This window comes from Osmia bicornis, chromosome 12, assembly GCF_907164935.1.
Source record: "Osmia bicornis bicornis chromosome 12, iOsmBic2.1, whole genome shotgun sequence".
NCBI lineage: Eukaryota > Metazoa > Arthropoda > Insecta > Hymenoptera > Megachilidae > Osmia > Osmia bicornis.
In genome coordinates this window covers 3,150,761-3,171,825 of record NC_060227.1, presented here as the reverse complement: position 1 = coordinate 3,171,825, position 21,065 = coordinate 3,150,761, and the positions used below count along the sequence as shown (strand labels likewise).

The following is a 21,065-nucleotide window of genomic DNA, read 5'->3' as shown; positions in this document are numbered from 1 at the left end:
TCGGGCATATACTTTCGGGTTCTCACCCAATTCCACCCGACTTTTCCCAACCCGTAATCTCTTTATAAACGTTGAAATTTGATATCTTTAATTATATATTTGTTTGTACCACATTTGAAATATCAAATTATAGATCTACATAAAACATACTTAACCCTGTAAAAATAAAATAAAATAAAAGAATTTCTTGCTAAAAATATATGAACTATTTAAATGGCAAACTTTAATTTCTCTTCCTTTGATATTATATTTATTTCAAATATCCATTTATTGAAAAGTTATAAAAATATAGATCAAATTCTTATTGGTGAAAATATAAATCACTTTTTATTAATCTAATTATATATAAAAATACGAATAAACTTGCCCTTGTTTTACAGCATGCCTCAAAATCTGGTAGTAACTAATATGGCGGAATAGATAGATGTTGACTTTTCAAGTTCCGGATTTCTTTGATTCAAATAATTCAAGATAATAGAGTTTAAGAATAAGCAAGTCAGATATTATTCATTTATATTATTATCGGTACTCGTTGCAATTATCACTTGGGTCACGTGTTGTGTACTTAATTGAACCAAGTATTATTAACAATAAGTGCGTACATTATCCATTAAAGCAGTCTACTTGGCAAACAACTGTAATTTCAATTTCTTTGCGCGAATGTATTATAAGCTTCAGTTATATGATCAAGAAATACATGATTATTGAAAATTATTTAGTTTTTAAATAAAGATAATACGACTTACGTAATGAGAGTGTTAATATCAATGTTATATATTCCATCGAAAGGTTAAGAGGTGCGTTTATTTACGATTCAGTGTATTAAAAAGAAATAATTATAATTTTATTATGTACTTGAATGAAGAAGAGAAAGTAAAAAACATTGAATAGAAATTTCATTCGTTTCAATGTATTTCCAATATATGGTATATTCAACTCAGATTCATTTTTTTTTTTTTTTTTTAAACTACTTATATGCATTTTAATTTTAAGCTGTTTTTTCCAAGTGTTTAACGATAGGCTTATTGCAACAATTTTGTGGTGTTTCTTCAATTAATTCAATAGTTCAGTTCATTTTTCAGAAACATGTGTGATTCAGCTAAGAAAATGAAAGATTCAAGTGTTAAAAACGATGTGAAAAATGATTCAACCGATCAGTTAAGCCGGAAACAAAGTACAGATAAAAAGAAATCTTCTGTAAAAAGTACAAATGAAGATGTTCAACGCGCGATTGAAGGTTTAAAGGATATACCGGATGAAGAACTTCAAGAGTTTCTAGATGATGAAGATTTCATGCAGGGATTGGATGTTGTCGACGCTTGGGAAGGGGATGAAGAAAAAGGACGCGAAACTGAATTAAAAACTACTCGTGTCAAGGAGCAAGAACCGAGACGTCCTTCTAGGTAGCATCAATAATGCAAAATAATTCTATCTATAATTTTATCTATAAAATGTTATTAAAACATAGAAACCTAATATTGTAATTTCAATAACCAGTACATTGTATAATTAACATAGTTCACGTTGAAAACTATTTATATTCTTTCTTTTGAATGATTAGTAATGTATAAGAAGAAATGATTGCAAGCCTAATTGTAGGGACAGACATCGGCGCGATCGCAAAGGATCATACAATCGTGAAAGACCAAAGAGAGAAGAGAAGAAACATGAAGAAATACGACGGGATCCTTCGAAAAGCACAAAAGATATAGAGAGGGATAAGATACGTACAAAGAGAGATAACGAAAGCAAGCTTTTAGCAGCAAAGGAGAAAGCAATTAAACACTTATTAGACTCTGACAATGTTGTACCTCCGGGTACAGAGGTTGAAGCTATTCAAAGTATTACAGAGAAACAAAATCTGGAGCAAGCACAGATGCATATCCGTAGAAGTCGTGAACGACGTAGAAGCGTAGATCGTCAAAGAGGGAACTCGTCGCGACACAGAACTCCGGATAGAATAAGATTAAATTCTCCTCGACGAAAATCTCCATTAATGTTAAGTCCAGAACGGTGTAGAAGTCCTTTTAAAATAAGCAGCGAAAGACATCGGAGTCCGTTAAGGTTTAGCCCTGATAAGAGAAGAAGTCCAAGATTTAATTGCACCCGCAGAAGTCCGTTCGGTTTTAGTCCAGAACGACGAAGAAGTCCTATCAGACGACTCAGTTGGGAAAGAAGGACGAGTACGGATAGAAGATGGAGTGCTGAACGACATAGAAGACGTATGAATATTCATGAACGGTGAGAAGACAATGTTTTACTTCAATTTTATTCTAGACTTAACGATCATTTTTGTAAAATGTATCTCAATATGTTGTAAATTTTAGTTCATATCTTAATAAAGTATTTTAAATTGTTAAGCCGAAGAAGTCGGTCCCGGGATCGGCAACGAAGTCGCAGTATGGAACGTATTAGAAGAAAAATTAGCCGGTCACCGGTTAACAGACGTTACAGTCCTCGACGTCGCAGTAGAACACGAAGTAGATCAGTGGAACGTCGAAGAAAACGATCGCCTTTCATTAACGAACTTACAAGACAATTTCGAAACGAAGCTATCATGACATCTCATATAAACACTGGATACGCGCACCCTTCGTCAATAGATGGTATACAACAACCTATGATGAATTCGGTTATGTATCAGCAAGAAACAGAGCGCAGACCATTATTACCAATACCACCTTACATGCATCAACCTGGATTACCACCGCCTATGCCATCAAATGTAACACCTGGTGGACCACCATTTATGAACTTTGAAAATTCGTCTCAGTCAATGAATTTTGATTCTGTACCGTTACATCCGTTGCCTCAGACCGAATACGTTTCTGGCCCGGTGATGTACAATCAACCAAATACTAGTACAATTCAACCTCCTCATCGACCACCGCTTCTACCGGCACCAGTTTCTTCACCACAGCCCGAACCTACAGCCTCGACAGCTGTGGATCATGTACAGACATACAACTCAACGCATGGCATTCCTTCGTCTAGACAGTCTCCAATACAGAATTTTGAATTTCCAAATAAATCTAAGGATGCTATATCTCCAAGCTACAGGGAACGCAGATTTACGGATTCTTATAATGGATATCATGGTTCGCAAGAGGAACGATTGAAGACACCCGAACCACCAGTCATCTCCGACACAAAAGTAATTGCATTACATATATACACTGTAATAGAGATTCTATATATTTTTTTTTGTATATTCTTCAAAACAGATATTTATATGCGCCTTTTTCATTTAGTCTATGTTTTTTTGTCCCTTTATGCAAAAATTAATATTTATTTTGTAAATTAATTTTACAGCAATTTGAAAAGACGAGTTTATCGAGTCTACTGGAAGCATCTGTTTCCGCTAAAGGTGCGAACATATTTTTAATTAGTTATTGTGAAAATTCATCTTTATATATACGAATTTTCTTTACTTTATTCTAACGAGTGAAATTAATAATTTACATTTCATATCTTATGCGTTTCTTTTAGATTCAACTAGTCTACCAGTTTTATATCCAGGTAAAAATATTTTAATTGTTCAGTGATTTAATTACATTTAATATCTAATGTGAGAAAGTTAAACTAATATTGTGAATCAACGTATTTTAATTAATACCAAAGTGATACAATAATAATATGAATATTATTCTATGCAAATCTTTTTTCCGCAATAGGATTCAAACCGGAAATATTACGACATTGTGAACACGCATTACGTGAACTGCCTATTGAAGATCCTCGATTAAAAATGAAGGGGCGATTTTTTTACGATCCAAAGAAGAAAACTGTCCAAAGTGAGCAGGAAGTATATTCCTCAAATTCCATACTTCTACAAAGGAACAAAAGCAAAATATATTGGGACGAGGAAGAGGTACAACATCCTGCTCCTACGAAACAGACTGTACAAATGCATCAAAAGATCTGTCAGACCGACGATGTAGAAATAAGTACGAAATACGTTCAAGCAACCGTTACTATGGTAGATTTCGAAGTACAAGTTTATCCTCAAGATTTGCAACAAGCAATTAAGGAAGAGAAAAGACCTATTATGGATCGTTTGGACTGGAATATGCGTGAAACAGTTGATTATCCACCCAAGTACCGGGAAGCCGATGACTTAAGGTGGAGCTTAAGTAATTCTCAAAAACGAACATGGAACAGAACAGCGTCTCCTTCGAGACGGCTCGACGATCGTGAACATCGCCCCGATTCTGTATCTTCATTAGATCATAACTCAAGAAATTTAAAGTTAGGATCACCGATAAGAAATAGAGATAACTTTTCAAGTCACAAAGGACCTGGCCGGGATCATTACGTTCGTGAAAGATACTCGCCAAACTATAGGCATTCTTTAGACGAACGTGATGATTTCCAAGAAATCAGAAGTGATCATAGCCGTGGGGAAAGTCCGATGATGTTAGATGATTCTGCAGATGAAGAGTTGGAACATACATTCCAAAGAGGATCCGATTGGCATGGAAGACCGAAATTGTCAAGAGGTAGATCAAGTTCTTTGATGAAGCCGCATGTGTACAGAGGAAAGCATTCGGGAGGAAGATCCTACCGTGGCCGTGGAAGTTTTCGTGGGAAATTCTAAAATTTTTTGTGTAAAGCACAAATGAAAAATATTGTAGAATCATATAATCAAATATAACAGTATATCAGACAAGATATAATCTATTCTTGCAAAAAATTTGAAGAGAAAAACGCTAAATTATGCATCGTTTCTTTTTTTCTTTAATTTTAAATGAGTTTCTGTCGTTTTTATTAAAGTTTATCTTTAAATGATATCACTAAAATGCATTTTAAGTAAAGATTGAATCTAAGCATTAAGTAATAGGTGATAAAAAATACAAACATGTACATGGCAACTACTCTTTGCACAGATATAGTAATATTATATAAAGTGTAAATTACAAAGTTATTTGTACGCAACGTTGGTTAAATAAACGTTCTATATGACAATACAAATCTTGCAAAGAGAAATATAATTTACAGTGTTACTGGCTTATCAATCAAATATTGATGTCATGATAACTATAAATTTCGACACATCCTATATTTTACAAGTTATGATTATTTTAGGACAAATGATTGATTTTTTTTTTTACAATAACTAAATTATCGTGACGTGCTTTGCTATGACATTTTGTTAGTAGTCTTTCATTCATAAATCATTAAATTAACAAATATATAATAAAATATTTTAAATAATGAAAAGTAAATTATTATTTGTTATTTGAACTTTACTTTTCTTTATTTTTTACTTATATTTGCACATAATTTTAGGGTACATGTTTAAACAATTAAATTATTGAAAAAATATACTTTTTAACTGTAAAACATTTTGCATAGAGTAAATGTATGTATATGTTTATATAATTAGTGACAAAGTTATGTCGCTATTACACTTTTCAAGTAAAAATAAAATGAATAAAGATTGTTAATTATTGCTACATATTTTATAAACATTTCTAGGTTACCTGAAATTTTTTGCAATTTTTCAAACATATGTATGTTGAAATGCAAAAAATAAAATTAACATGTACATTTCAAAATCCTCATTAAGATTTATATAGTTTTTGAATTAATTAAAAATACCGACTAATGAAAACGCGCAGACTCAAACTGAACACCGAGAGCTAAGCTCCTCTCTCGAACGTAGAGGGGAACGCAGTCCCGACACTTTCGCGATGGGGGCGCCATTTAGCGGTAGGTGCTTGGTACTAACTCCAAAAATGGTCAGTCCCTTTCCAGTTTTCGAATCTAGGCGGGAAAGTTTTATCCCTTATATAAAGGCATTTTTTGAAAATATCTCGAGAACTAATAATTTTTTGCCATGCTACTCTAATACTTTTTCACCTATAATGCACAGAGGAATCGATCAGTGCAACAAGAAATATGCATTTCCATTTAAAAAATGATGCAATTGTTAATTGCACGTGCACTGTTTGAGCCATTTATCTTTCTCCTTACATAATTAAACAAAGAATACTAAATATTATAAATTTTATGTTCTTACATTAAAATATATTCATAGTATTTTTTGACATTTTATTGTTTTAGCAACTAAAATCTGAAAATTTTTTTTCATAAACACTATAATAAATAATACAAGAACTTTCCTAGAGTACGCCGCCCTTGATGATAAGGGGTGCAAAATACATCCCGAATTATCAGTTAAAAGGGAAATTGGTGAAATAAAATGAATACAATGTAATACAATATATATTTTACAGAAAAGCATTGAATCTTCCAGAAATTTCTACTACTTAGTTGTGCGACCGCCCAGTTTGCCGCTATAAACGTGTACGGTCATTAATTGATCATCGAAAAGAGGGAGTGAATTGTTGCAAGTAGTGTGAAAAATCTTAATACTTTTATAATATCGATATAATTGTTAAAAGAGTTACTGACCACTGGTTTTTCTCTACATTCATTTTCATAAATTATATTTGTGATTCAATATAAACAGGGCAATGTCTACGAAAGCTGACGAGGTAAGCAAACGAATGTTCTTATTCATATTGTTATAGGTATTGAAAACCATGAATCTTTTTGTTTCTGTTATCGAATAAATATAACATATATTTAAATAAACAAATTATCGACTAAGTAAAATATTTCTTTAAGTATATATAATAATATGTGTACTGTAATAAAACGTATCACTTAATATTTTGTTATAAATTTTTATAATTTGAACATTGTATTTTATATTGGAACTGACAATAACTGAATAAAATACGCAAGAATATTAAATATATTTTAAAACATAACCTACACAGTTGTACATTTGGAATGTTTTTGTTTTATAGTTAAAACTGGATATCGAGGAATTTAATGAATTACTTAGACATGCAGGCAGACAAAGAAGCAAAGATGTACTCAGTCTTGAAATCAGAAGATTACAAACAGAATTAGCAAAATTGATTGAAGAAAATACATCATCATCTATAAAACCAACCCATTCTGTATCAAATCCTCAAAAATGTTATGAAGTTAAGCTTAATAACTATGGTTGGGATCAAACAGATACAACAATGAAATTGTATGTTACATTACCAAATGTACAGCAATTGCCTATGGAAGCTGTAACTTGTAATTTCACTGAGAAATCTTTGGATCTCCGTGTTCTTGGATTGGACAATAAAAATTATAGTTTAACAATTAACAATTTGTGCGAAGAAATTGATGTAAATCAAAGTTTTGTTAAAATAAGAACTGATTTGGTTATTGTGTCTCTTGCCAAAAAAATTGAAAAGAATTGGTCACATGTAACAGGAGTAGAAAAAAGGATTAAGGAATTAAAAGCAGCTGCAGTTTCAGATATGAGTGATGACAGTGATATGGGTGCCTGTTTAATGAATTTAATGAAGAAAATGTATCAAGAAGGAGATGATGAAATGAAAAAGACAATAGCCAAAGAATGGACAGAAAAAGCAGCTGGACTACCTAACATTTTTTAATTTTATCTTTACATATACCTCAAGTTCATTAATATTCTAAATTATTAATGTACAAAGTAAGTTTAGGTATAGAAACAAAATATATCGTTTGTATATGTTTCTATCAAATAACTATTAATTTTATAAAGAGGCCTACTACATTTTTCCAAAAGTAATATATTTTTGGTTAAATAAAGTATATTATGTTAATTGTGTAAAACTTGGATATTTTATTATTTGCTGCCATAATTTATTCATGTTACTATTGTATTTAACAATGGTAAAATAGGATATATTTTTTAATTCTGTGTTGAGATAATATCAGTTGCTTTTTAAACATATATCATTAAAATTTTTAATATTACAACTTTTTATTCATACTGAGTAACATGATTCTGTAAATTACAGTACAAGATACGAAAAAATAATTATAAAAATGGCACTTCAAAATAAATTAGTTTGCATTAAAAATATGTAATTTCTGATTTCAAATATTTACAAATGCAAATATTATCTAGGCTGTAAATTACATATTTTTCAATTACGTTCGTTATCTTAGTAACCCTTGTTTTAAAATATCATTGTTAAGTTTACACTTCTACATATTTATGTTCCTAATAATGAGATCATAGTGTAATCTCACACATAGTTTTCTTATTCAACATTTTTAATTTAAAATCACAAAAAAATGGAGTATAATTTAATGCATTCTATCTATTACTATTACTATTATCCTAATTTAGCAGTTTATTAACCATGGAAATAGTATAATTCTTAGAGAAAATTATATATGCCAAAGGAATACAATACAATATTAGACATTACTTCACTAATTAATATTTAATTATAAATACGAATTTTATAGTAGTTTATGAATTTTTCCAAATAAGAACATTAAAGTCATGTTCATAAGTTTGGTTGAATGAATCATTTATGTAGATATAATTTCACTAGGCTTAAAATGTTTTAAATTATCAATAATACTTACATTTTACTACAAGTGTAGGAATGTAAATAAATGGAAATATTACAGAAAGATATATACATACATAGTAGCATTGCTTGTCTATAACTTACCGCCTTTGTATACCAAAATGTATGAATGAATGGAAGCATGTAATACATTTGTAATAGTACTGTCCGAAATAAAATGTGCTTCATATAATTTTGATTCTTAATTATTAATAGTTTCATATAATTTCATATAAATGTTTCGAAAAAAAAAACTGGTCATACAGTTTACTGTATAATGATCTAAATCTGGATGTATATGAATATTAATATTTAAAAAATTTGTAAAATGGATTTAGATTTATAATATATACAATACAAAAATAAAATTAAGATTGCCATTTGTTCCTCAAAATTCCTACGTACTTTTATAAAACCTGTTTTATAGTGTAATCTTTTTCTTATTACATTCTTAAGTATAAAAAAATTATTATTATTAAAATAACAATGACTAAAAAAACATAGGAAAATGTTCTTTGGTTTTCAAGCTGAGACTTAGTTAAAATCATAGTATGAATGATAAAATTTTTACTCAATTGATAAAAAAAATGACTAAGAAGTTACTCTAAGAAGTAACAGAAGTATTTGAAAACTGTACTTCACAACTAGTTGTATGAAACACTTCCATCATAACATTTTTTGTCTTTTGCATTAAATGTTCAACATCATCTTTATTTAATCCCTCTGTAGATATTGGTGGTAATGATGTTATAATAACTCGACCTTTAAATCATTAATGTACAATTATTTTTTGTTTTTAATACTTGTCTTTAAATATATTTATGGAACTTACCAGAATCAAATCTTTTTTCTTTTGAAGATAAAAAATAATAAGAAGAAAATACGACTGGTAATATAGGTAATTGGGAGGTAATTGCAACATGAAAGGCACCTTTTTTGAAGGGATGAATTTTACCAGTATTATATCTGGTGCCTTCAGGGAATATCCATAGTTTAATCTACACGAAGGATAACATATAAAAATAAATATACTCTTACATAATTAGAAATTATTCATTTATACAAGATGTAGTAAAAAGTAAATTACCTTTTCATCTTTAATATGATTTGTGGCAGTATTAATAACTGTGCGGGCCTTTTCTGAATTCATTCTATCTATAAATATCAATCCACAAAGCCAAGCAGCCAAACCAAAGGGCCATGCATAAAAAAGTTCCTTTTTTGCTACAACTGTGCACTTTTCCATTACAGGCCATATTTGGAACATTCCCATTATATCTAAAGAACTTTGATGATTTGCTACTATTATACATGCCCTTTCTTGTTCTAAATGTTCTCTACCTCTAAGTTCCCAGCGGACTCCCAACAAGTTAGTGAGACAAGAACATACAGATGATGCCAATCTAAAAGTATATTTTTTACATTGCATTTTATAAATAAGATTTCTCAATATTGAGAAATGACGGAAAATTCTTCAAATTATATATATACATTATAGAAAGAAATACTAAAGAAACATTGGAATACAAAAAACAGTAATTATATTTTTATTAAAAAACAAAATTCATGTTATTATAGTAAAAATAAAAACTAAAAACTGGTGTTTATTATAAGTGCTTTCTCAAAGTTAAACAAATAAAAATATTTGTCATTCACTTCAATATTTTATTGCGATATTTTGGTTATTTCAAAATTTGAAACTACCATTCTTATGTCTGTATTAAACAACAGATTTAATAAGTTATAATGTTATAACATCATTCGTAATTTAAACGTTTGACATTTGCAAGAGAACGTAGAGAAAACAACTCAAATGACTAAATACCACCACCATATCGAAATTGCTGCTTATACACTATCGTCCAATAAATTTGTTCTACTATACATCTTTAAAAATATTTATTGAATAAAATTGAATACTGAAGCATAGTATAAAAAAGGATGATAATAAAAGAAACAAAAGTAATGAAAAAATAAATTTATATATATTTTTAAAATATTTACTAACATAAAATTTTTTACGTTCTGGGGACGTAATATCATAATTGGGAGTAATGCAATAGAATTTATCATCACATATCCATAGTACAGAAGGAATTTGAAATAATAACGAAAAATCGTGCTCATTTCGTATAAGAATGGTAACACAAGGATAAAACCGACTAGGATCACTTCAAAACACGACGGTGCCATCTTTTATTGCAATAAAGGGCGGATACCGCACGAATATAATATGTATTTTCTTTATACTGCACCAACAAAATTAGAGTACACTGCTTTATATATATATATAAATATGCGTGTATTATAATTTATAAGATTTTAAGCAATGTAATGCACTACAGAAAGCTCTCAACTCTTAAAATGAGAGTCCAATCTATTAACTATCGGTCAACCGCTTTTGTGTTGCCTGATTCTGCGGTTTCAAGAGAATTGCATTACACACGAGCTTTGTTTCCAACACCTCTTTCTCAACCCTCACTTTTAAGCCTACTTCTTCATTCTTAACTAGTTAACTCCCTCGATCTGTCACTGCTTTTAGTAGCTTACATTTGGCTCGACAATGGTATTCTATATACATATATGATAACTACATATACATGTAGCACGACTAATAGAACCTGTATTCACATTCACAACCCTTGCAGTTCGTATCTCGATCTGAAAAATTCGCTATACTCTATAATCGTTCACTACCCCCATTCTCTCCTTCACTTTCGTTACATTTAAAATAAGATATACATTTCTATTGGAAAACAAATCTTGAAACATATATTTAAATACCATTTAGTTGCCATAGTTGATCTTTTATATACATTATCGGCTATAATTGTATAAAATGTTTAGTTCGCTACATGAAGAATGTTATTTAAAAGTAAAATCCTTTCACTAGTATATGTGTGTATAATACATTATTTATCAATTATTACACATTAAATATCAATTGGTTATTAACATAATTTTTACGCTATAATGTATAACAAATTATAATTTGATATTAAATTGTGTGCTAAATACTGTCGAATGAAACTTTAAATATAAATTTTAGCATCTTAATTATTTCCACATACAAAATAGCGTTAGAGTTAAACTGTACCATAAAGTTTAAAATATCGATTGTAGTATCGTATCGAAATTCATTCGATAGTTAACGCGGCAAATAATAGAGATATAGAATTTTAAACTTGCCTGAACATTGGGTGGAATTCGCACCAAACGGTTTCATATAGTTAGGTTAGATTAGTATGCAAAATATTTCGCCGCATGGTATAATCTAAATTTATATCAGAATCACCGTATTCGACGAATGATACAAAGAATTTGAACTAATTTAAAACTAATAACGTAGCAGGTTTGTATATTTAATTAATAGTATTGAAATCAAATCTGATGGTAAATTTTAATGTATAACTTGCTTATAGTTTTCAGAATTTAATTTTCGGAATATTAATACGTTTATTTATACTTTGATTTACAAATTCTTAATTATAATATAATTTCTAAAATACTATAAATTCTGTAGTAAATCATTAACCATAAGTGAATAAGAAATTCTTAGAGATGCAAACAAATTCACAAAAATTTGAAAACGTTAGAACTACAATATTATCATTATTACTTGCAAGAAAAGGAGGAAGTACATTAAGACAATTAGATAATGATTATTGTGAAGTAGAAGGTGCATGCATACCATGGAAAGATTTTGGGTACGTGTCTTTGTTGAATTTTTTACAAAGTATGTCAAGGAATATTCAAATAGAACGCAAAAACAATACAATCATCCTGAAAGGTATTGCAACCGATAAATCTAAACATGTTAGTAAATTAGTGGCTGGTCAAAAAAGTCAGACAAATGTAGTCGGAAGAAAGTTGTTTAAACCAAATCATTATTATCCAAAGACATCTCCCCCTAAATTTCATATACCAGCTGACATATTACTAAGGATAATTGATTTAATTAATGATCATCCAGCTGGTATAAACAAAGATCATATACTTCAAGCGGTACAATCACTGATGCCTTATGCAAATATTCAGATGCAAGACATGGAAGAGCAGTTTAGAGAACTATCGCATAAGATTTTTCTAACAAATCATAAGGTTTATCCTAAGAATTGTTTAAAAAAGACTAATGATATGTCTTCTTCGAATTGCAAGACATACGATGAACAAAAACAGACATCACCAATTGTGACTGTTGGTGGAGAGGAAGATTCAGATGATTTGTTAGATGGTCATGATGATGATGAAGATGATTTTAGATTTACTCCGCATTCATATAATGAATCGGCTACAAACATTAAGCCTACATCTAATTTTATAAAGGAGACTGTCTCTAAGTATCAAAATCAAATTACAGAATCTACATCAAATGTACAATGTGAACATAATAATTCGCATTATTTACATGACCATAATCTTAATAATGCTGTTCAATCTCATATAGAGTGTAATAATAATGCTATGGAAGAAAGAAGAAACAGTTTGGACGGTAAAAATGGTGAAATACTTATAAATGATAGAATCAAATTTCGTTTAGAAAAACTTATACAAAATCGTCCGAATGGAATTTGGTGTGCTGAATTACCAGAAGTGTATTTAGAAGAATATAAAGTCTCTTTAAATTACACAGAACTTGGTTTCAATAGTGTTAGAGAATTTGCATCACAGTTACCCGAAATTTTTCATTGTGTACAACCTCATGGTACAGGAGATTTTATGCTTTATTATGCTAAAATGGAAATACCTTCAGATAAAATTAAAGAAACATACAAAACTAATATTCTTGCACAATTACATCAAATTTATGAACCAAGAGAACAAGAAGCACTTCCAGTAACAGTGGTAAATAGATCTGGTTTAAATTATGTAAGGATATCAATAATTTTTATCAATATTATTAATATTGTTTAATAATTTAACATTTCCAGTCACTTGATATATGTAAGGAATTAATACCAGATGATACAATGAATATTGGAGAATGTGTGGGTTATTTAAATGTCTTAGATTTAACACAAAATGAGAAACTTTATACAGAAGTGCTTGTAGTGGAAGTGTTTACACCATCATTTTTTTGGATACAACTTCGTAGAAACCAAAGAACATTTAAAAAATTCATGAATGAGTTACAGTATGTATAAAAAAAAGGAAAAAAATTGAACAGTTATTACAAAGTTTGTCAAATTTATATTCATAATTATCTTTTGCAGTAATTTTTATGTAATGAAAGGGGATCAGTATGTAGTGCCACCCCTTGTGTTAGAGAAGGGTTTAAATTGTGCATGTACATACAATGGTATATGGCACAGAGGTATAATAAAGACAGTAAAACCTGATTTACAAGTCACTGTAGGTAACAAAAATAGTAACAATTTAATTAATTGTGCTTGGTATGATAACTAATATTAATAACGATTTATTTTAGGTGATGTTTTATGATTATGGTACATTGAAAACATGCCCTCCAGACACAATACATTATTTACATAGAATGTTCTCTTATCTGCCAGCACAAGCAATTCCATGTGGTTTAGTTAATACAAGGCCATATAAGGCAGCTAAATGGACTCGCAGCGCTACCCATCATTTTGCAATGAGGACACAGATGCCGTTAATTGCAACAATTGCCTCAGTAAATACTGAGGTAAAAATATGTATTAAGTAATAAACATAATGGGTTTACTGTATTTTAAATTAATTATTAATGTATTGAAAATTACATTTTCTTAGGACAATTCTATGATGGTGACGTTAACCGACACCACAGAAGAAGAGGATGTCCATATCAATGACTGGTTAGTTGAACAAAAATTAGCCGAACATGGAAAAATGGTTTGTACAAAATATCGAAACTTTTCATTCCGTTATTATTTAGAATGTCAAGAATGTTTAAAAAAAAAAACCAAAATATCTAAATCTTTTAAGAAAGATAAAGCAACACAGTGCGACTATATACTGTCTGAAAAATATTCTCAAAACAAAGTATTATTAGATGATACAAACGGTAAAGTAAAGTCAGCAAGTAAAAATAGTAATAATCAAGCAGATATTAGTGAGGTAGATTTAGCACCTAGTAAAGAAATCAAGAAAAAGTTAGAGTTTCTTAAATCTTGTAGTATTCTCCAAAATAACGTTCCAATTCGTGATCATATATTAAATTTTAGAGATAAATCACCAAGAAAATTAAAATCTTTGTATTCCAAATTATTAAACTTCAAGCAGATATCACATTCTAATAAAATTAATGATAATAATAATAATAACAACACTAATAACAGTGATGATAATAAACAACTTGATAAAGTGTCATCGAATAAATCAGTAGAACAAAAGTTACATAAAGAATCTCCTGAATTAGATACTTCCGCCGTTTTTAACTTCAATAATAATAATAATAATGATAATAATAACAAAATTAATCAAATTTCAAGTAAAAAATATGATATCTTGGATAAATTTAGCAACATTCCAAAAGCATATGCTTATCATTTTTACATACATGATTCAGAAGATGAATTGGACTTAAACTGTATAAAACGTACAGATAAATGTATTGAACAAAATGAGGAAAGCTATATAGACTGGTCTGCTGTTCACAAAAGCACACCGCAAAAGATAGAAGATGTATCGCATGAAAATGTAGTCAAAACTACTCATGAATTAGTTTCAAAAACGAAAGATAAGATGCCGTTACCCGAAAGTTGTTTTTTAAAGGCAGTTCATAACAGTTCCTATTTTGCCGCAAATGATAAAGATATATGTTGGTCACCAAATGGAAATATTAATAAAATACATGATATCCCTCCAGTACTGTTAAAAAATATTAAAAAGTGCATAACGAATGAACCTGAAAGTATAACAGTTGCTATATCTAAAAAAATATTGGAAACATTAACAGAAAATAAATTATCAATGGAGTCCCTTGAATTGCTTACATCTGTACCCAGAAATATGAATGAAGTGCAATCTGATAGTTCATTGAACGAAATCAGCAGCGTAAATTCTGACAATAAAGTAGCGCATATTAAAAATTCTGAACATAATTTGGAAAATCAGAAAGAAAATCATTATTGCTTTATGAAAGTACTTCCTTTTAAAAATAAATTATTAGAAAAATTATCGGCGATGCAGAACATATCAGACAATAGTTCGAATCTAGATTCAGATGATTTAAGTGATTCAAAAAACTCTACATCATTGTGGCAAAATATTGATAACAGTAACGTGAATCTTGATTCAAAACATAGTTCGATTGATCTCTCCTCGGAAATTGATACCAAAGATTTTTCAGACCCTATCAAAACAGAAAATACAAATTTAGATATAAAGAAATCAGAATTAAAATCTACGGTTAATGAATATGAATTACATGAAACGCGAACATCAGTTAAAGAAACAGTGCCATTGGAAACTTCAGTATCAGAAAACAATACAGAATCCACAGAAGAAATAATCTCAGATGAATCACTATTATCTGATGCATTACCATTAAATATAAAAAAAATAAAAGAGTTAGAACAAACCAAAAAACTGCTATCGAACAAAGAAATAATACCAATCGAATTAAAAGAAGTAGTAAAGGAACCATCTGAAATAATAAATGAAATATCTAATGCACCAGTTTTTAATGATATTGATATAGAATCTGATGAAAATGAATGGGATGTTCATGTAACACCTACTGAACTTCGTGACATACTTAAAAGTCAGTTTGGTTTTAATATTGAGAATTGTTTGAATTATAAATCTGATTCAAGTTTGAAAATAACAGAGATTAATGATAGAAACTCGATAGAATATGTGGATAGTGTAGAAAGCTATCCAAATACGGAAGATGATAATAACGAAATTATGAACTCAGACAAAATATCTGATAGTGGACAGTATTCAAGTCCTGAATTAGATAGTTTGATGAATCAATCAAAGAAATCTGAAGATCGCACATCTACGATATGTTCAGAAAAAAACTCAAATACAAATGATAAAAATGTTCCTAATTTAACTGATACAGTTCCAAATTCGGGAAAAATTCAGGGAAAATCAAAAACATTAGTAGAAATGTTGAATAAAGCTAAATTATTGCAAAAAGGTTGTGTTAAAAAATAAATGTTTAAAGAGGTTTTATAGTATATGTTAAGTTAAATAATACAGGCATTTAGTTTGGATACAACACAGAATGTGATGTCTCATACAAGTATTTAATATCAAAGTATTTTCATTAATATAAAGCAACTGAAATTTTTTACCTCTTTCTTTTCAATTTATTTATTTTTATTGCTCTGAATTTTTGGTTTTGTTTCTATTTCATACATTGCACATATACTAAGCTATCATTATATTTATAATTAATTGTTTTGTTATTATCGTTTGAAACTTAAGTATTAACTTCTGCAGTGTAATTGAAATGTTTATTTTTTATATTTTTGGGAAAAATACGCTTTGTATGTTATCATGATGCCTGTACTATATTTGTTGGACACATAATAAAAATATTGTAACAAATAAATTAATTGTGTGCATTTTACTTTTTATTCCAATATTTTTACAGCGTATAATAATCTCATAAAGTGATAATTTTTCCCAAATGAATACACTGTAAATCATACTTACATTAATGTATATTATTCTATATAATATCACTTTATTTGATGTTTTCTTTTTTCTTTTTTAAATAGGGGGACAAAGTTGAAATGAGCAATCTGTTGCTCTATGTAGAGGAAAATCTGATATTTTCACCGGAAAAATGTTATGAGAATGAAACCAACATATTTGACGAATCTAATAAAGAATCGACAAAAAAATCATTTGATACACCTTTAATATTGCCACAAAGTACTTTAGAGGATACATATTTTAAGTCTACACAAGAACCGATGGTATCTGAAAAAAAGGAACATTTACCAAGTGTTGATGAAGAAAATATACAACACGAAACATCTCAAAATAATTCAGTACCTATTGATAATACAAATACTTCTACCCAAAATTGCACTAACCCATTTTTACAAGATTCATTTATGTCTAATGTGGCAGGACTGAGTCCTAAAAAATTTATGCAATTATGGAATGAAAATTTACGATTACAACTGCAAATAACTACCACACTTAAAATGCTCTTTAGCACAGTATTGAATACTAGTGCGAAGAACGAAGGCGAGAATATAAAAAAAGATGACAATGTAAATACGAATAATACATTCTTACATACTGTTAACGATATTTTATCAACAAACTGTACAGACATAAATATATCAAATACAGCTTCATCAAATGTAAATACCCATAATGAAAACATAAATGCAAATATTTATTCAAACTCTTGTCAGAATACTAATATTCAGAATGGAACCAACAGTACTAATAAAGAAGTGACAAAGAAACTAAGACCTCCGCCGGGATATGAGAAACATAAAACCAAATTCATGTTTAACGAAGATTATGTTGCAAGTGATATGAATACTAATCTAACTACTTCAGATAATACAGTTTTGAGAGAAACTAATCCTTTTAAACTTAGTTTAGCAGGGAAAATGAAAATACCAGATTCTGAAGAAGACAACAATCGTAATGATTCTGTTTCTTTGTCATCTATGTTATATGAAAATCAGAAATTGATTTCTGACTATGACTCGATTATACAACATTTTGTTCAAAAAAGCAACTCCAATATAAAAACTTCGACTCAACGAATGCCAGAGAATGTAGGCAAACATGAATTATTTAACTCTTCCCAGCTTTATTTGAATAATACTGCAAACGACACGAATAATATTAAAAATGAATCATTTGTATCAAATGCGAAATCTCTTCCATCGGATTATAATTGGAATATACAAGTAGATAATGTTACTAACGCAATGTCCGGAATGGTTATCAATAATCAAAGTATGCAACATGCTGCTCAGAAAGCAAAAGAAATAGAAAATCATACTGGACAATATTTACAGTCGTTTTGTAAACCTGAAAGACAAGAATGTGTTATACAAGGAAAAGAGAATCTTGGTTTAGAATCTCGATTGTTATCTTTAAGAGAAACTCAAATTAAGAAGGCTACTACGAATTATAATTTGAATGAGCCTAGATTTTCTACTAAAATACCAACTAATAACTTAGGCTCCACCTCTATGGGAACAAATAATACGAATTTTGACGAAGGATATTTCACTCGTCCGTCTACCTCTCACACTGTATATACTTCATCTCCTCGGTTACAAATACATAATAAAACAGAATGTTCCCAGCAGTTACTTAACGAAAATGCAAATAAAACTGCGGACATGTGGGTTCAATCGTTTCAAAACACTGCCCAATTAAAGAATTGGAATAAGATGGCCTTTCTACCTGAAAAAAGTGAGCAAACAATGATCTATCCTAAAAATCAATTGAATCATAGTATGAAAAATTCAGATACAAGAGGTGCCGCAGAATCTCTGGTTAATATTGATTGCACAAACGCACAAAGTTCATCTTCAAAAGGAAATCAATTAAAAAATACTGTAAACTATATGTCAGATTATGTAATATATTTTCAAGTGTTTGGTATGTTTTAATATAACTTAACGATTACTTTATAATATATTACTTTATTCTATAATAAATCATTGTCTTTTTATAGAATTATCTACCAATCTAGTGCATATACTTCATTACCAAGGAGAAGGTTGGTTACTAACAGACGAATTTGTTAAAACGTTCACTAAACTTGAGTCAACTTCGTATGCTGTAATTTTTTTATATACACACAATATACATGTGCAGTATAAACAAATTGAGAGAACTAATGCTTTACAAAGGTTTATATATGTTGGCAGGTATATATTATGAATTTTTTTATTAAAAGTAATTTTTATCTTTGTTGGACGATGCACGTAATATAACTTTTTTATTTTTAGAATTTTATCGCAGACAACACAGGAAAGGATATATAATAAAACTAATATTCATTTGATACAATTAAAATCAGCGATAGACATATTAAACAAACTTAAAATTATTTCGATAAAAGATACTCGTAACGTTTTAGCAAGTGATTCTGTTTTTCAGGACATTTGGGTGAGTATTGTGACAATTTTATTATAATATACAATTAAAAAATCCATTAATTTTGATGTTGAAAATACAAATACAGCTTTTCTTTTCTAGTTGATTAACAATGCTTACACGCATCTCAAGTATTGCATTGAAAATGCAAAATATGTATGAAATAGAGCGCATATGTTCCTTGATACTGTTTAATTGACAGTTGTTATTACAACTAATTCACGATATTTTTATAATAGAAACTATTTATGTCTATATATTTTGTTAACGAGAAGAAAACGATTATTTTAGTTAACCTTATTATATGTTTAAGTATTACATATGTAAACATGAAGTATTATTATATTTTACATTACCTACTTTATATATTTAGAGAAAGCGAACGTAAAGTGATATTTTTATTTTTGATAACTTATAAAATACCACCCGGTTTTACAAATCAATTAAGTACTTACATTTTTGTTAACGAAACGACAAGATACTGTATTTGTAAAATTGTAACCTGACAAGTACATGACTTGTATTAATTTCAATTAAAAATTACAAAAATTTATTTTGCATACTTAATCTACACCACTCCAAGCCGCCACCACCACTTATTAAAATAATGTTAGAAACAATTTACTTCTATTATGATCCTTCCCATCCTTCCTCTTGGACGTCCGAAAACAGACCAAAACAGACTGACGCAGTGATGACTGACGTGCTTCGGCGCGAAGCGGCTGAATCATATTGTTTACTTTCCTATTTAGTCTTCAATAATATTTCAATATTAGGCTTATTACGACTGATTTTTATGAAAAATAAAATCGTATCTTTTCAGTTATGAGTGCAAGGCGTGGTAAAAGAGGGACTGACAAAAACAGAAATGACTGTCATACCGACTTTATGGGGTGTGTAAAACCCCTTGAGAATAAAAGCATGTCCAGTCTTTTTGTGTCTGTAGTCACTGGTCGAATGTTGACAGTGCCCTCTACCACTAGGTCATTATATTTTAACGAATAAGTCGTAGAAAGAACCTATACGTCGAAAGGAGTACATGTACGTTTGATAAGTGACATTTGTTCTAATTTAAAATATTATATTAAAAACGTTGATCATTATTGCATAAAAGACAATGGCAAGTGGAGATGGTTCAGAACCAAAATTAAGTGGATTTGCAAAATATTATAACAGTGTTACCCCGCAAGGTCGAGCAAACGTAAGTAACCTCAAAATTTCGTTCTTCACATTGATGGCATTGTGTTAACGTCTTCTTAAGACGTTAAGAAGTGTTATACGATTCGATATTGTTTTCATGAACCGATTGTTTTTACAGGTTGCTGGTTCCACAATACTTGCTATGGCTGCTACAGGTGCATACTTCTACTTCAAATCAAAATCGAAATCGAAAAAATCCGCCGAAAAGTAATTCAATGACGGAAAGTGATAGATACCATTATGTAATAAGAATTTCTGTGTAATTTCATCCTGATGAGAAATAAAAGAATGATGGACGTTTGTTAGATTGTTGGTAATTAATTCCTCGTTATCTATTATGTTTGAGTTTTTAAAAGTCAGTTAATGTGTACAGTGTATTTTTGCTATAAGTGTTTTTACGTC

The 21,065-nt window shown here is 29.5% G+C and overlaps 5 protein-coding genes across 9 annotated transcripts; 4 read left to right on the top strand and 1 right to left on the bottom strand.

Moving 5' to 3' along the window:
* The first annotated feature begins 371 nt into the window (after positions 1 to 371).
* LOC114871349 lies at positions 372 to 4,967 on the top strand. Of its 3 annotated transcripts, none has more exons than XM_029177132.2 (7): positions 372 to 797; positions 1,083 to 1,403; positions 1,600 to 2,241; positions 2,362 to 3,154; positions 3,313 to 3,367; positions 3,490 to 3,519; positions 3,675 to 4,967. In XM_029177132.2, the coding sequence occupies exons 2-7, from the start codon at positions 1,087 to 1,089 to the stop codon at positions 4,595 to 4,597; spliced, it is 2,760 nt and encodes a 919-aa protein (XP_029032965.2). In that variant the 5' UTR covers positions 372 to 797; positions 1,083 to 1,086; the 3' UTR covers positions 4,598 to 4,967. The 3 variants fall into 3 exon arrangements, with proteins under 3 accessions (XP_029032965.2, XP_029032963.2, XP_029032966.2); XM_029177130.2 differs by having other exon boundaries at positions 1,071 to 1,403; XM_029177133.2 differs by having other exon boundaries at positions 1,066 to 1,403.
* A 1,193-nt stretch (positions 4,968 to 6,160) lies between these two features.
* Positions 6,161 to 8,613, top strand: LOC114871318 (calcyclin-binding protein). Its single transcript, XM_029177065.2, has 2 exons — positions 6,161 to 6,500; positions 6,819 to 8,613. Exons 1-2 carry the CDS (start codon positions 6,480 to 6,482, stop codon positions 7,467 to 7,469), a joined length of 672 nt encoding a protein of 223 aa, XP_029032898.1. The 5' UTR covers positions 6,161 to 6,479; the 3' UTR covers positions 7,470 to 8,613.
* Positions 7,433 to 19,981, bottom strand: LOC114871317 (1-acyl-sn-glycerol-3-phosphate acyltransferase alpha). Of its 2 annotated transcripts, none has more exons than XM_029177063.2 (4): positions 19,919 to 19,981; positions 9,508 to 9,823; positions 9,253 to 9,418; positions 7,433 to 9,182 (listed from the first exon to the last, which is right to left on the bottom strand). In XM_029177063.2, exons 2-4 carry the CDS (start codon positions 9,691 to 9,693, stop codon positions 9,025 to 9,027), a joined length of 510 nt encoding a protein of 169 aa, XP_029032896.1. In that variant the 5' UTR covers positions 9,694 to 9,823; positions 19,919 to 19,981; the 3' UTR covers positions 7,433 to 9,024. The 2 variants fall into 2 exon arrangements, with proteins under 2 accessions (XP_029032896.1, XP_029032895.1); XM_029177062.2 differs by lacking the exon at positions 19,919 to 19,981 and adding an exon at positions 10,429 to 11,063.
* LOC114871315 (tudor domain-containing protein 5-like) lies at positions 11,851 to 20,082 on the top strand. 2 transcript variants are annotated; one of them, XM_029177061.2, is made up of 9 exons: positions 11,851 to 13,265; positions 13,352 to 13,554; positions 13,634 to 13,772; positions 13,849 to 14,067; positions 14,154 to 14,255; positions 17,099 to 18,773; positions 19,039 to 19,234; positions 19,316 to 19,475; positions 19,566 to 20,082. In XM_029177061.2, exons 1-9 carry the CDS (start codon positions 11,982 to 11,984, stop codon positions 19,623 to 19,625), a joined length of 4,038 nt encoding a protein of 1,345 aa, XP_029032894.2. In that variant the 5' UTR covers positions 11,851 to 11,981; the 3' UTR covers positions 19,626 to 20,082. The 2 variants fall into 2 exon arrangements, with proteins under 2 accessions (XP_029032894.2, XP_029032893.2); XM_029177060.2 differs by having other exon boundaries at positions 17,099 to 18,962.
* A 374-nt stretch (positions 20,083 to 20,456) lies between these two features.
* Positions 20,457 to 20,964, top strand: LOC114871319. Its single transcript, XM_029177066.2, has 2 exons — positions 20,457 to 20,664; positions 20,782 to 20,964. The coding sequence occupies exons 1-2, from the start codon at positions 20,581 to 20,583 to the stop codon at positions 20,872 to 20,874; spliced, it is 177 nt and encodes a 58-aa protein (XP_029032899.1). The 5' UTR covers positions 20,457 to 20,580; the 3' UTR covers positions 20,875 to 20,964.
* Positions 20,965 to 21,065: the final 101 nt, after the last annotated feature.

Coding starts and splice junctions, on each gene's coding strand:
- LOC114871349 (XM_029177132.2), top strand. CDS start 1,087: ATGTGTGATTCAGCTAAGAAAATGAAAGATTCAAGTGTTAAAAACGAT. Junction 2,242..2,361: donor CGTATGAATATTCATGAACG/GTGAGAAGACAA, acceptor TAAATTGTTAAG/CCGAAGAAGTCGGTCCCGGG. Junction 3,368..3,489: donor AGCATCTGTTTCCGCTAAAG/GTGCGAACATAT, acceptor CGTTTCTTTTAG/ATTCAACTAGTCTACCAGTT.
- LOC114871315 (XM_029177060.2), top strand. CDS start 11,982: ATGCAAACAAATTCACAAAAATTTGAAAACGTTAGAACTACAATATTA. Junction 14,068..14,153: donor TTGCCTCAGTAAATACTGAG/GTAAAAATATGT, acceptor ACATTTTCTTAG/GACAATTCTATGATGGTGAC. Junction 19,476..19,565: donor CTGTTTTTCAGGACATTTGG/GTGAGTATTGTG, acceptor TTTCTTTTCTAG/TTGATTAACAATGCTTACAC.
- LOC114871318 (XM_029177065.2), top strand. CDS start 6,480: ATGTCTACGAAAGCTGACGAG. Junction 6,501..6,818: donor TGTCTACGAAAGCTGACGAG/GTAAGCAAACGA, acceptor TTTGTTTTATAG/TTAAAACTGGATATCGAGGA.
- LOC114871317 (XM_029177062.2), bottom strand. CDS start 10,613: ATGGCACCGTCGTGTTTTGAAGTGATCCTAGTCGGTTTTATCCTTGTG. Junction 9,824..10,428: donor CAGAACGTAAAAAATTTTAT/GTTAGTAAATAT, acceptor ATATACTTTTAG/ATTGGCATCATCTGTATGTT. Junction 9,183..9,252: donor AGAAAAAAGATTTGATTCTG/GTAAGTTCCATA, acceptor AATGATTTAAAG/GTCGAGTTATTATAACATCA.
- LOC114871319 (XM_029177066.2), top strand. CDS start 20,581: ATGGCAAGTGGAGATGGTTCAGAACCAAAATTAAGTGGATTTGCAAAA. Junction 20,665..20,781: donor CCCCGCAAGGTCGAGCAAAC/GTAAGTAACCTC, acceptor TTGTTTTTACAG/GTTGCTGGTTCCACAATACT.